At 42.7% G+C, this 15,847-nt stretch overlaps 2 protein-coding genes across 2 annotated transcripts in view; one reads left to right on the top strand and one right to left on the bottom strand.

Annotated features, from left to right (window-relative positions):
* Window positions 1-14,487, bottom strand: part of LOC109914129 (UDP-glucose 6-dehydrogenase-like) — a 25,131-nt gene extending 10,644 nt beyond the window's left edge. Inside the window, exons 1-8 of the mRNA XM_048603905.1 lie at window positions 14,407-14,487; window positions 13,060-13,161; window positions 11,547-11,747; window positions 10,241-10,438; window positions 7,633-7,780; window positions 2,890-2,984; window positions 2,031-2,161; window positions 437-576 (exon numbers count right to left, since the gene is read on the bottom strand). Coding sequence (XP_048459862.1) covers window positions 437-576; window positions 2,031-2,161; window positions 2,890-2,984; window positions 7,633-7,780; window positions 10,241-10,438; window positions 11,547-11,747; window positions 13,060-13,161; window positions 14,407-14,487 — 1,096 coding nt within the window. The remainder of the gene's footprint in view (window positions 1-436; window positions 577-2,030; window positions 2,162-2,889; window positions 2,985-7,632; window positions 7,781-10,240; window positions 10,439-11,546; window positions 11,748-13,059; window positions 13,162-14,406) is intronic.
* The window catches only part of ndufa2 (NADH:ubiquinone oxidoreductase subunit A2), a 197,232-nt gene that overhangs the window by 91,243 nt on the left and 90,142 nt on the right, over window positions 1-15,847 (top strand). The window lies entirely within an intron of this gene.

Below are 15,847 nucleotides of genomic sequence, written 5' to 3'. Positions count from 1 at the left end.
GAAGGGTCTAGGCCCGAAACGTTAGCCTTCCTGCTCCTATGATGCTGCTTGGCCTGCTGTGTTCATCCAGCTCTACACCTTGTTATCTCAGTTCATTGTGCGAGGTGGGTTCCACCTAGTGGTGGCATTGGCCACAAACAACCACACAATCATACAGAAGAGGCCCTTTGGCCCATTGAGTCTGCACCACCAAAATGGGCTAAATGTGCCCATAGCCTTGAAAGTCATGACAAATGTTCCCAACTCCCTCAAATTTACTGCACGCACTGCAATGAATGCTTGGAATGAGGTTGCAAGGCTTGGTACAGGCAGAAACCTGAGATTTAACAAACTAGGACTGCTGGTTTCACTGGATGGATGAGCTAATGTGAACCTCCTTCATTTAATGCTTATCGCATCAAAAATTCTCAAGTTCTCTGTTGTCCTGTATACATACCCCTGTCAGGATCATCATCACAAACACTGTGGTGAGACAGGTCTTGAATAATTTGCTCCTTCTTCACTTTTGGATCAAATATGTGCAGCCTGGCTCCCTCATCCAGGAGATATTTAGATATGTAGATACTGGATGACTCCCTGCAACAGAAAGCATTCTTGAAATTCGAGGCCTGTTGGCTCAAAGACCCAACAGCGATCTGGTTTAAGAGACCATGCACTTTATCAAATTGTACAGTTCAGGAGGTGGCCATTTGGGCCAGTGGTTTTGCTAGCTTTCTGAAGAAATGATCCAAATCAGTCCCATACCCCTTCTATTCCCCCATGCCTTACAACATCTTATGCTCTTTCAAAACATTTACCCAATTCCCTTTTGAAATTAGATCATTACCAGAAAAGAAAACCTTTTTAAGAACTTCCCAACTACAGGGAAAAGACAGGAGATTTAAAAAAAAAACTGATTGGCTCTTATAAAACACCAGCATGAATACAATAGGCTGAATGGCCTCCTGCTTCGGTAACCATTCTGCAGATGCATGAGGAAGTGAATTGAAAAATCACAAGCACCATGTGAAATAAATTCTCGCCCACCCCCTCACATTTTCGATTGAAATTCATGATTTTTAACACTTCGTATCACATCTCTCCTTGACCATCTGATCACCTTTGCTCTAAGACATTATCGATAGAATGTGGAGTAATCAGATCAGGCACGATCTTATAGAATGGTGAACTAGGCTTGAGGGGCTTTCTCCTGCTCCTGGTTTAGAATCCTTACAACCTACTCCAGTTTCTCCATTAGTCTAATTCACAGGAAAGAAGTTCCTTACACAAAGAAAGAAATCTTACTGGCCAAAACCCATTCAAAAGTCAAACATACTTCCATTTCTGCAATGAATGAAATATTTAGCATTTGTAAAAAGGAAAACTATGGGAATATTTTCTACGATTATAAGCTTTTATAATAAAAAAAAGCCAATAGTTTTATGAGTCTTTAAAGGAAGGAAATCTGCCATATTCAATCTGGTGTACACGTGACTCTAGACCCTCTGTGACTCTAGACACATTGCTAGACTCTAGACTCTAGCAATGTGTCTGACTTTTAACTGTCTCCTGCAATGACCCAACAAGCCAATCAGTTGCATTCAAGAAGAAAGTCCACCGCCACTTTCTCAGGGGTAGCCAGGGAATGGGTAATGAATGTTCAGCTTGCAAGTGATGCCCACATCTCACGAATGAATAAAAATTCCCAAAACAACATGGTGGACATCAAATAAAAACAGCCAAGTGCTGGAAAAACACAGCAGGTCTGTGAGGAGAGTTAACGTTTTGAGTTGAAAGAAGACTTTGCCAGAACTAGAGATAGAAATGTGATGGCTTTTATACCGTTAAGAGTGGGAAGAGGATGAGAGAATAAAAGGGAAAGTCTGGGGTAAGGTAGAGGGCTAGAGAGATTAATTGACAATGATATCGTGGGACAAATAGCAGAAGACTGGCGAAGATTGCAGTAAATTAACAACAGGGTCCATCTGTATAGGACTGTGTATCTCAGTGTAAGGTCTGTACAAATACCCCAGCAAATTCACCAACTATACCTTGTGTCTCCTGTGTCCTTCTTAAAGGCAAAACCCAACAATCCAATCTTTTTATCGGTGACGGTGTTGAAAAGGCAACCAATTACTCGTGCTGCAAATCTTCTCCGTTGGTAATCGTTAATCTCAATCACCTGCCACATAGGATTACAGAAAATTGATAGGAGCCATTTGGCCCAGCTGGGCTATACTACCATTATGCTGCAATCAATCATCCACCCAATCTATCTCCTCTTGTCCTGTCCATATATCCTCCTAATCTTTTCTCCCATGAGTTTCTGTCACTTCCTTGGAAATGCATCCATGCTTTCTGTCCTGACTAATCCCAGTGGGAATGAGTTCCACTTTCCACTGTTTGGGTAAGAAAGTTACTCCCCAGTTCTTTTTTGGGTTTACAGGTGACTTTCTTCTCCTAATTTGGTTCCTAGATCTTCCCAAGCATCAGACCTACATTCAGAGATGTTCCCATGATCTTGGCTTCCATTTAAGAACATTGCAAGGCAATCAATAGAATCACAAGTAGGCCATTCAGCCCTTCAAGTCTACCCTATGATTCAATATGGTCACAGCTGATACTATATCTCAACTTCACATTCTCACCCCTTCCACCCACCCCGATCCATTGATGTCCCAAGATCAACAAATTATTCATTTTAGCTTTGAAAATACACGATGGAGCAGATAAAGCCAAAGATTCACAACTCTCCAAGTCAAAGAAATTCTCCTCATCTGTCCTAAACAATCGACCCCTTATCCTGAGACTGATTGCTGAAAGAATACATTTGCATCTTGCTTCTTGCTTCTTTGGAAAACTTCCAGCTGGAGTCATGACAATTTCATTCATTCCTCAGCGGATTCTCACCTGTTGCCAATATCTGGCCACTTCTGGCAGATTGAGGGCTTCACAAAGATAAACCAGATTGAGAACATCTTTCTGAAAGCAACTGCCCCCAAAGCCTGCAATTGAAACAGACAATTCTGAAGGAAAAGTTACTGAATAAATTAACGCTCATAGAAAAGAAACTGACAGTGGAGAGGAACTTGGGGTATTTCAATATAAAGTAACAAAATGATAATAGAGAAAATAATGGGACTGAAGTTTTGGGTTTCTACAATAACAGTAAAAGAAGTAGGTGAGGATATAACAGAAGTAGTCACACTTTTTTTCCCAAGCTCTCTTGATTCAGGAAACCCACAAAGTTGTACATTTGCTATAATATTACTGCATTACATTAAGAAGAATGGGAGAGAGAATTACTGGCCTGTCAGGTTAATGTGATTTGTGGAATGTCATTACAGATACTGAATAAGCACTGGAGTGAAAAATGGCCTGACCAGAGTGACATGGTTTGTTAAAGACAAGTTATATAATGACTAATCCAGTTGATACATCTTTTGGAGGAGCTCACTAATAAGAGTGTCTAAGGAAGTCATCTAAATTAACTTACAAAAGATATTCAGCAAGATTCTACATTAAGACGTGTTCTTTTCTCCATCAACTTTTGACTTGGGTTGGAAGTTGGTTGGGAGAGTACAGCAATCTATTCTGAAGTCTCAAATTTTCCTCATATTATCATTTGGTGGTACAGAACTCAACTGTAGCCAGGAGAAGATATTTTGTCAAAGCTTTTCATCTTGCTCACATCAGGACATTTCATGAGAATACCAATTCAAGGGGAAAACCAACAATTACACTGGATGAGAGAACTGTGCTGATTGGTTGGGAAGTGGACTCTGATTGGTAGAGCCATGATTGACAGTTAACAGCCAGTCTTTGTTTAAATTTTAAACCTGACAGGTTAAATTTGATTTGTCAGGACACTGCCCTGAGCAACAAATCAACAAATAGCTGTCACCTATTCTTTAAGTGGAAAACTTGAAAATTTGTTAGTCAAAAATTGTAAGAGTGTGTAATATCTACAGTTGGTCAGCATTTTTGGGTAATCCTCAATGTGTGACAAATTACACTGAGAACCAATTTAGGATTGTCAGTCAGGCTCACAGTGTGGCCCATGGAAGCTCTCTATATCCATACACAGGGCCCTGCTATTTGGAGACACAAAAAAGAGCTACATGCACTATGTATTTTCAACTCAACAAAACAGATGACAGCCATTCACCAGTTCATTTCTCAGGATATTGCCCTGACGAGAGTCAACGTACCTGGTTTAAAATGCCTGAAAGAACACCAAGACATTAAAAAAACAGAAGGCACAATGCTAAAGGGGGTGCAGGAACAGGAGGATCTGGGTTTATATACGCACAAATCATTGAAGGAGGCAGGACAAGTGGAGAGAGCAGTTAATAAAGCTTACAGTGTTTGCTGCTTTATTAATAAAGGCATAGAATTATGACAATAGACTGGAGAAGTTGGGGCTGTTTTCCCTGGAGATAAGGTGGCTAAGAGGAGATTGTAGAAGCACAGAACCCCTACAGCATGAAAGCAGGCTCTTCAGCCCATCGGGTCAACAGTGACTCTTCAAAGAGCAGCCTACCCAGACCCACCCCCTGACCATATCCCTGTAACCCTGCAATTCCCATGGCTAATCCACCTAGCCTGCCCATCCCTGGACACTAAGGGCAATTTAGCATGGCCAATCCACCCTAACCTACACATCTTTGGACTTCGAGAGGAAACCGGAGCACCCGGAGGAAACCCACACAGACGCGGGGAGAAAGTGCAAATTCCACACAGACAGGTGCCCGAGGGTGGAATCAAATCCGGGTCCCTGGCGCTGTGAGGCAGCAGTGCTAACCACTGAGCCACCGTGCCACCAAGATCTGACTGAGGTTTCCAAAATCAGCAGCAGGCTGGACAGAATGGATAGGGAGAAGCTGTTTCCACTTGTAAACATGAGAGAGAATGAGAGAGCATAGATTTAAAATGATGAACCAATAAAGCAAGAGTGATGTCAGGCAAAAAACTTTTCACACTGTAATTAGGGTCTGGAATGCACTGTGTGGAAATGTGGAGGGGGCAGGATCAATTGAGGCATTCAAGAGGGCATTGGATGGTTATTTGGATAGAAATGGTGTGCAGAAAATGGGGAAAATGGCAGGAGATTGGCACTAGGCAATAGAGCTGGACTAAATAATAGAGCTGATGCAAGCACAATGGGCCGAATGGCCTTCTTCTGCACCATAAAAATTCCATGCTTCTATGATCGTGAAAACTTGAAAAAAGACTGACAGTTAACTGTCAATCAGTATTAATGGGTATATTCTCCATGACAATGAACACTAATACCATCCCAATAGTAACAGGTGATGCAGGGGTATAGCAAGGGAGGAACTTAGAACAATGATCATCACAAATGAAAAAGTGTAGACCAAACTATTGGAATTGAAGGCAGGTAGGTCCCCATGGGCTGATGGACTATATCCTAGGGTCTTAAAGGAAGTGGCAGGAGAGATGATGGACCTAATAGTAATAATATTCCAGAATTCCTCAGATGTGGAAAAGACTACTTGATTAGAAAAATGCTAAATATAACACTCCAATTTAAAAAGGCAGGGAGGCTGAAAGTAGGAAAGCATAGAACAGTCAGTTTATCATGTGTTATTGGGAAATAGATTCCGTTATTAAGGTAGTATTAACAGGCCATTTGGAAAATCAGAACACAATCCATCAGAGTCAGCATGGGTTTAAGAAAGGTTAGTCACGTTTGATTAATTTGCTAGAGTTCTCTGAAGATGTAACAAACAATATGGATAATGGGGATCCTGTAAATGTAGTATATCTAGACTTCCAGCATGTAGTGGATAAAGGTGCTGCAAAAAAGGCAAGATCACATGGGATTAGGGTAATTTATTAGCACAGGTAGAGGACTGGCTAACCAACAGAAAGTAGACAATCGAGATACATGTGTCTTTTTCTAGTTGGCAAGATGTAACTAGGGGGGTGTCAGTGGGTTTGGTCCTTCAGGCCCCAACTATTTATAATCTATACAAATGACATGAATAATATGGATAGAAGGTACTGTAACCAAATTTGTCAATGATGTTAAAATAGGTGGGAAAGTAAATTGCAAGCAAGAAATAAGAAATTTACAAATGGATGGGCATAGGTTAGATGAATGGGACAAAAGGCAGATGAAGGTTAACGTAGATAAGTGCGAGGTTATCCATTTCGGTCAGAGGAATAGAAAGACATATTGTTATCTAAACAGAGAGAAACGCCAGAGTGCTTCTGTGCAAAGGGACCTACTTGGGTGTCCTCAAGCATGAATTACAGAAAAGTAGTATGCAGAGACAATAGATAATAAAGAAGGCATCTATTGCTAAAAGGAATAGCGTACAGATGTAGGGAAGTGTTGCAGCAACTATACAAGACATTAGTGAGACTGCACCTGAAGTACTCCATATAATTCTGGCCCCCCCATAAGGAGGGTTGAGATTGTACTGGAGGCGGTTCAGACAAGGTTCACTAGATTAATTTGAGAGATGAAATATTTGTCTTATGAAGAAAGATTGAGCAGTTTAGGCCTATATTCTCTGGAGTTTAGAAGAATGCAAGGAAATCTAATTGACGTCTATAAGATGCTAAAGGGGATTGACAAAATAAATATAGAACAGAGATAACACAGTGTGAAGCTGGAGAAACACAGGAGGTCAGGCAGCATCAGAGGAACAAGAAACCTGACGTTTCAGGTCTGGTTTCCTCATGCAGGGCAATAGCAAACAAGGGGTCATAGTTTTAGGATAAGGGGTGGAAGATTTAAAACTGAGATGAGGAGAAATTACTTCTCTCAATGTGTCATGAATCATTGGAATTCACTCCCACAGTGTAATGGATGCTGGGACACCAACTAATTTAAGAAGCAGATGGACAGATTTTTAATTAGTAATGGATCAAAGGATAATGGGGGAGGGCAGGAAAATGGATTTGAACTCACGATGAGATCAGCCATGATCGTATTAAATGGTGGAGCAGGCTCGAGGGGCTGAATGGCCGACTCCTGCTCCTAGTTCTTATGATCAAAGCCTCTACCAGAGTCTCCTCACCACCCAATCAACACAGTCCTCTCACGTACCATAAATGCTGCTTTCCCCTTGAACTGATATTCTTGCAAATTTTCCTGATGAATGCAAGATGAAAAGCTTTAACAACATGTGCCCTTTTACAGTGATTTACAAAGTTGGTACCAAAACAGTGAGATTACTCCAGAAAAACTGATTAGGTTGAAGCTTTTTACCCTAGAAATAAAAAAAATTAGGTGGAGGGGTGACTTGAAAAAGATCTCATAAATTATGGAGGGATTCAATGGGATAGGTACGGAGAATATATTTCCATCTGTGAGCAAGGTAAACCAGGAGGCCATAACGTAATAGTGGTCACTAATAAATCCAATTCAGGAGAAGCTTCTACAACCAGAGGGCAGTTAGAATGTGGAATTTGCCACCATAGAGAGTTCTTGTGACAAACAGCATCGATACATTTAAGAGGAAGCTAGATAAAGACATGAGGTAGAAAGGAATAATTATGGTGCTGATGTGGTTGGATGAAATAGCGTGACAGGAAGCATAATTGCAGCTTAAATAACAGTATCATCATTGGATAGAATGGCTAGTTTGTTCTGTAAAATCTATGTGACAGGATCCTTACCAACACTGGCTTTCAGGAACTTGCTCCCGATTCTCTGGTCAGTGCCAATGGCATGGGCTACTTCCTCCACATCAGCCCCTGTTGCCTCGCACAAGGCACTGATAGAGTTAATACTGCTGATCCGCTGAGCAAGGAAGGCATTGGCAGCCTACAGAAGGGTCAGGTCACCGTGACGAACAGGGTGGAGGTGATGGGGAAGAAACACAGAAAGATGTTTCATTAGCCACTATATTTCCTTTATACATCTCCAGTGTCTGGGCATCCCTAGAAAGGGATTGGTTGCCCAGCCCTGCTGGAGTGGCTTGCTAGGCCATTTCACAGGGCAGTTAAGAGTCAACCACATCACTGCAGGTCTGGAATATGGAGGAAGGCGATGGCTTTTGTGGGGTCTCCTCCAGATGTTTCCAGGGTCCCGGGTTCAAATCCCGCCATGGCACATGGTAGAATCTGAACTCAATAAAAATCTGGAAATTAAGAGCTTAGTGATGACCATGGATCCATTGTCAATTGTCACAGAAACCCATCTAGTTTACTAATGTCCTTTGGGCAAGGAAACTACCATCCTTACCTGGTCTGGCCTGCATGTGGTTGACTCTAAACTGTGCTCTGGGATATGCAGTAAATGCTGGCCCAGTTAGTGATGTCCTTATCCCTGAGTTGACTTAATTCCTGAGTTTAAATAAAATGGATAAACTGGGAGCGTAAGAGATTATAGAGGTTTATAAAATCATGAGGGGCATAGATAAAGTGAATAGCAAAGGTCTTTTCCCTAGGGTAGGGGAGTTCAAAACTAGAGGACATATTTTAATGTGAGAGGAAAAAGACTTAAAAGGGACCTGAGGGGCAGCTTTTTTGCACAGAGGGTGGTTTGTATATGGAATGAACTGCCAGAGTAAGTTGTATATGCAGGTATAGTTGCAACATTTAAAACACTTTGGGACAGGTACATGAATAGGAAATGTTTAGAGGGATATGAGCCAGTGCATGCAATTGGGACTAGTTTGGTTTGGGAAACTTGGCTGGCACGGACGCGTTGGACCGAAGGGTCTGTTTCTGTGCTGTATGACTTGATGACTCTATAAGCCAGGCTTCTCAAGGACAGCATATTTCCTCATTAGTGAACCAGGAAAGTTTTTACAACAATTAATAATAGTTTCCTGGTCACCAATACACAATTTAGCTTTCAATTCCAAACTTTCTCACAGAATTTAGATCTCACCAGCTGCTATGTAGGCCAGACCAGATAAGGATGGCAGATTTCCACATTAATAAAGTAGGTGGGTTTTCACAACAATTGGCAATAGTTTCATGCTCACCTTTACCAGATTTTAAATCCACATTCTGGTTACTGAATTACCACTACACCATCATCTCTACTACTTATGCACGGCACATCAGTCTCCAATTTAAAATATTATCATCAGGTTCAAACCATACTTACCCAGCTTTCAGACATATCCTTTAACACTGTTACCAATAAAGTCCTGTCGAGAAGGACGTCAAAAATTTTAATGACTCCCCCTCCCCCAGCTTCCAGGTCAGGGCTGACAGTATCGCCATATTTGAAATGGAATAAGTCCATGCTGACTTAACTCCTAAATGATTTGACTTTAGTTTTAATCTAATGCATCCTTTTATAGGATGCCCCAATAGACAAAATACACCGTCATGGGCATAACCCAATGCAAATCAACAAATAGCTTCTTATCATAGGTCATGAAGAATCATAGAGTCCCTACAGTATGGAAGCAGGCTATTCAGCCTATCGAGTCTGCACTGACCCTCCCACCCTTCTACCCTATCCCTGTAACCCCACATTTCCCATGGCTAAGCCACCTAGCTTGCTCATCCCTGAGCACATACAGGTCAATTTAGCATGGCCAATCCACCCAACCTGCACATCTTTGGACAACTTGAGGAAACTGAAGCACCTGGAGGAGACCCACACAGACACGGGGAGAACGTGCAAACTCCACACAGGTGCCCAAGGCTAGAATCAAACCCGGGTCCCTGGCACTGTCAGGCATCAGTGTTAACCACTGAGCCACTGTGCCATCAAGTGTGCTTTCTGAAAAGGATCCAGTAACAGACTGAAAGGTAACTTTTCCTTGGAAAACATTTATAGGGTTTTATGATGAATTGGATAGCTGTGCACAGACATCATGGACCTTGTTCAGTGCCACCCCTTTCTATAATTGGGTTTCAATCTCTTGCACTGAAGGCTGACAGAAATCTGATCCCTGAAGGGCCCCCAACTTAGAAATGCATCATTTTTTAAAAATATCCAAATGTGCTCTTACACACAACTGAACATATTTTCCACCTATTAAGCACCCCCAGTAAATCACCCGTGCTCTCTAACTGATTAATTTACGTGCAAAGCCTATTAAGAATGCAGACCAAAGATGAGGAAGAGGTTGGGAGAGGGGAAGGAGGCTAAATCAAAATGGAATTGGAAGGGGAGATAATGCACTCTACCCCCTACGGTGCCCACTTCTCTCTAAAGGCATTGAGGGTATTGGTGGACAACATGCTCCCTTTTCAAGGACACCTGGCCATGAACATAGCCGAGAAAGAGATTGATGTAGTTAATTAAGATACTACGCACCAGTTTAGAGAGTTCCGATGACCAGGTGTTTGTTGTAATAATCTTGTTCTCTGGGACCCAATGTTCATAGATACTTTTGAGGGCCCGAATGGCCTTTTGCCCTTCAGGAGTCTCATCTCCACCAATCAAAACTCTGTCTGGATTTTTGAGATCGGCAATCGCTGTTCCTTCAGCCAGGAACTCCGGATTAGACAGCACCTTGGGATACACGGATTCACATATCAATATACCGAGCTACACTCAACTCTCTTCCGCTAGAGCATTGTATGGGAGCTCTTCTACCAAGGATCAACGATAATCAGGTAACTTCTCCCTCGACGACGAACCAAAAACTGGGTTTTTATATCCGGATTAGAATTCAAAAAGGTAAAGGTGTCATGCTTCAGCTAACAAAAGCCTGGTCTGACCACACCTGGAGTTACAGTGACCTGTGAGTTTCACACACCACACCTTAGGAAGGATACAAGCAGAAAATCCTGGAGAAACTCAGCAGGTTTAGCAATGTTTGTGGAAAGACTGATTTGATGCTCCTTCAGGTTCTGAGGTGGCATCTTTCTGAAATTACGTTAAACAAAAGAGCCTGCCTATTCTCTAGGTCGGGTATAAAAACTACATAGTGCTGATTTCAAAAAGAGTAGGGATTTCTCCTCAGTTGCCCGATCAACGCTTATTCTTTAAGCGACAGCACTGCAAAAATAAACAAAGAAGGAAAAACAAATTACCTGATTGTTTAACATATTGTCTGCAATATTTCCTACTTTTACAACAGTGATTACTGCTCACATGGTGGTTATTTGGGACAAGTGGTGATTGTGAAAGGTGATTTTCTTACATCTGGACAGTATTGTAAATCAGGGGCTAAAACCTACCACAATCAAGTTTTAAGAGGTTCTCCTGCGGTTGGACTTGAGCAGAGCCATGATGGAATGTCCCCAACACAGTGACAGCAGTATGATACCTACAAGTAACTCACCAAGGCCTCCTCCAACAGCATCTTCCAAAACCCTGACCTTCACAAACTAGAAGGACAAGGGCAGCAGATACGTAGGAACACCACCTCCTGCAAGTTCCCCTCCAAAGCCACTCACTATCCTGACTTAGAAATATATCGTCGTTCCTTCACTGTCGCTGGGTCAAAATCCTGGAACACCATCCCAACAGCATTGTTGGTGTCCCCATCCCTCAGATAGCAGCAATTCAAAGTGGCAGCTCACCATCACCTTCTCTAGGGCAATTTAGGGATAGGTGATCAACCATAACGACACTCACATCCCCTGAAGAAATAAAAGCAAAGGTGCTCTCCTACCTGAAGATTTAGGTTGGGCTTGGTGTTGGCATTGAATATCCTCCGGATGCTCTCTGCTGCTCTCACTGGCACCGTGCTTTTCTCCACCACTATTTTGCCCCCATTGCCCACCTCTGCTATCCGCCGGGCACAGGCCTCAATGTACTTCAGGTCCGCGGCGCGACCCTTTCCAATCCCAAAGGTCTTTGTGGGAGTGTTCACCTATTTACAATCACCAAAGGAAGAGAGGAAGATGACTGAGTGATTCAAGTCAACAGGAGTACCAGTGGGAGGTGAACTTAGCCAGCCACCAGTCAGATTTCAGTCTCAATTCAGAGGCAAGATGCCAAGACCTTGTAGAGGGTCCACATGCAATTTACTTGAATGGTATCGGGGTGGGAATCTTCGGTTATGAGGAGAAAGGGGAAAAAAAACAACTGGGATTATCCTCCTCAGAGCAGTGAGAGTCAAAACAAACATTTAATAGAGGTGTTCAAATGTGCAAAGAGTTTTGAGAGAGTAAACCGGAATTGCAGAGTGATTTACAACACAGAAGACCATTTCACCCATCAAGTTAGTGTTGGTTCCTTGCTTTATTCATTCATGTGATGAACGTGTCACAGGCTAGGCAGCATTTATTGCCCATCCCTAATTGCCCAGAGGGCAGTTAAGACTCAACCACATTGCTGTGGGTCCAGAGTCACATGTAGGCCAGACCAGGTAAGGATGGCAGTTTCCTTCCCTGAAAGACGTTAGTGAACCAGATGGGTTTTCCTGACAATCGACAATGGATTCATAGTCATCATTAGATTCTTAATTCCAGATATTTATTGAATTCAAATTCCATTTGCCATGGCAGGATTTGAACCCTGGTCTCCAGAACATTATCTGAGTCTCTGGATTACAGTCCAGCGATAATAACACTAGACCATCGCCTCCTTAAGTAATCCAGCAAGTCCCACTCCCACACCCAATGGCCTATCCCTCTATGTATATTTCCTTCAAACGCCCATTAAAATTTCCTTTTGAAACCATTAAGCAACTTCCCTTACACAGCCTGAATGGGTCGTGGATTCCAGGGCAGTACCATTCGCTGCAGGGAAATGCTGTTCCTGGTGGGGGATAAAGGGAAAATTAAGTGGATATACTGTTAGGGGAGATGAAGCAAACAGCATAGAGTGTTACATTCTTCTTAAAAGAGCTGGGAAATAGTTGTTCTGTGAATATAACCCACATTCACTGCTGCTTTTCAGTCACGTGCTGAAAGATCCGTCTACTAGTCTGATTGGAAAGGAGTAGGAGACATACAAAATGGAGCTCCAGCATGAGGGTCTAAAACAAACCGTGTATATTTCTAACTTAGGGGAACAAGGAGACTTCCCTTGACAGGATTCGACAACAACTGTGCAAACAAGTTTCACAATGTCCTGAGTTATTAGGAAGAGATGGAAGAGGAAGGTCTGAAACTATAACCAGGAGATGGAAAGGCACTCCTAGAGAAAACAGTAAATCTCTGGCTGTTAAGTCTGCTCACCGATATAAAGATCAGATCTGCTTCTTTAATCGCACTGTCAATATCAGTAGAGAAGAAGAGATTCTGCCCACGACAAGACTCCACCACTTCCTGAAGACCTGGCTGTGCGTAGAATCGGAAAAGACATGTATTGGTTCACAACATAAAAAACAAGCATGGGCTATTATAACTTTAACAACCAAAGCATTTCACGTCTCCAGTATGTTGGTATCTCCATAAACCCAATGGAAATTAAGGTGATGAGCATTCTGCACTTGGGAGGAACAAATTCAACACAACTAGGAGTTTTCTCACCTCTTGTCCGAATCTGGCGGAGACTCACCAATAAAAATTATCAGCTGCTAAGATTAGTCAACAACATGTATTATTATTGTCTCATTGACCTGAATGGTAGGAGACAAACTGGATGAACCTTAGTCTTTCCTTGTCCAACAATTCTTATCCATAGCTGAACCACATGAAAGAGATGATGGGATACCAAACTGCACTGAACCAACTGATTCTAAAAAAGGGGGTTAACAGAATCAGTCACTGCTATGTTTTGAGGGATGGATGCGGGAGAGGGTTAATGGAAATGGGGAGTGGAAAGTAATTCATAGAATCCCCACAGTTTGGAAGCTGGACAGTCAGCCCATCGAGTCCACACTGACCATCCAAACAGCATTCCACCCAAACCCACCCCCCTACTCAATCCTTGTAACCCTGCGTTTCCCATGGCAAGCCCACCTAACCTGCACATCCCTGGATACACTGGGCAATTTAGCATGACCGATCCTCCTTAACCTGCACATCCCTGGATACTATGGGCAATTTAGCATGAGCAATCCACCCTAACCTGCACATCCCTGGATACTATGGGCAATTTAGCATGACCAATCCACCCTAACCTGCACATCCCTGGATACTATGGGCAATTTAGCATGACCAATCCACCCTAACCTGCACATCTTCGGACTGTGAGAGGAAACCTGAGCACCCGGGCAAACTCCACACAGCCATTTGCCTGAAGGTGGAATCAAACGCTGGTCCCTGGCATGGTGAGGCAGCAGTGCTAACCACCTGAACCCCTGATCCTTTCAGCTTGAGTTCCAAACTGCTCAAACAGAGCTTGAAAACACCAAGCCCTCAGCATCCACATACACGGCCCCGCTTGCTGGGAGATTGCAGGATTCAGAGATGCTCTAATGCTTTCTCCTGGTCCACGCCAACTACGTTTGCACAGCATTAGTTGGACAAGTTGCCAGAAGGGAAGTTCAGACATGGGGAATTAAATCCAAGATCGAGCCAAGACGTTCAGGAGAGCCAGGGAGAAACTGGGTCAGTTAACAAGGCTGTGGCAGATTGTACACCAATAATGATGACAGTGACAACAATCGCAAGGCCACAGTACATCATAGAGAACTGTGTCTCAACAGCTATTCCACCCATTTGGCAATCTGGCAGTGGAGTCTTAACGTTGTATTTCAATGATAGACAGCTGCCTTTACAACCTCTGGTTACTCTTTTTCGTTCACCATGTCTATTGTTTATTCATCATAACTGGTCAATTGAACCTGCCAATGAGTATGTGCAATGTTTTATTGCAGAGGAGGGAACCAAACAGTAACAGGCTACTCAGCCAATGGATCCATTTGACATTTTTGCTCTTCACTTGTCTCTCCCCACTCTCCCAAACCCTATTTCTTCTCACCTCATCAACACACCCTCCTATTCATTTCTCTGTCATGAACTTGCCTAGCTTACCCTGAAATATATCCTTGCAGCTCATCTAGTGTTCTTTTCCTCCCATTTACCAAAGAACATTAGCTGTGATTCAGTGGGGAGCAGTCTCCCTTCCCAAGTTAGTTTGTGGGCTCAAGTCCCACTCCAGAAGCTTTGGTAACATCATTCAGGCAAGAGCCCAGGTGCCAGTACCGATCGGTTCTGAGGAAGGGTCACCGGGTCCGAAACGTTAACTCTGATTTCACTTCACAGATGCTGCCAGACCTGCTGAGCTTTTCCAGCAACTTCTGTTTTTGTTCCTGATCAGTGCAGCATCAAGGCATGCTGGCTTCTCTGGAGGTGTCATCTTATGAATGAGACTCTCAACAAAGTCGTCATGTCAAAGGGGAGGTGGGACTTCTCTGTGTGCCCTGAGCTAATGTTTATCCCTCAAATAGCATCACCAAAACAGATTATCCACTCACTTAGTGCAGTACCTTTTGTGATATCTTACTGTGGGCAAATTAACTGCTGCATTACTACAGTAAACTACTCTTCAAAAGTACTTCACAGCCATTGGAATGTTCTGAGATCATAAACGCAAACTTTTGTTTTAATAGGGAGTCATACCCAGGTTGTGTATTCCAATGTGGGTTTTCAGATTTTGATAAAACCTCAAACTTCTTAGCAACTTTTGTCATAACTTAGCAATGAAGACTCACAATTGTGCGCCACTATTCCACAAACCATCACTAAACATATATGAGATAACACAGTGTGGAGCTGGAGGAACACAGCAGGCCAGGCAGCATCAGAGGAATAGGAAAGTTGACATTTCGGGTTGGGACCCTGTGTGATCTCTGACTCCAGCATCTGCAGTTCTTACTATCACTAAACATATATGGAATTTGAAAGGGTATTTTTTAAGTTGTGTAAATTAGGAATCTTTTCACTTTTCTTGTTTAAAGTTAGTTCTGTCTTTTTTTCTCTGTTACTGCAGAAACCTGGTGTGAAATGCTTTTGTCCTGAGTAGCAGTCATTCAGGAGAATTGGTCTTTTGGTGGTCTCACTGGAGTTATATGTTTAG

The sequence above is a fragment of the Rhincodon typus genome, chromosome 12 (assembly GCF_021869965.1).
Source record: "Rhincodon typus isolate 14 chromosome 12, sRhiTyp1.1, whole genome shotgun sequence".
NCBI classification, from domain to species: domain Eukaryota; kingdom Metazoa; phylum Chordata; class Chondrichthyes; order Orectolobiformes; family Rhincodontidae; genus Rhincodon; species Rhincodon typus.
Note: the sequence above shows the minus strand (reverse complement) of the source record. Positions and strands in the feature narration are given on the sequence as shown.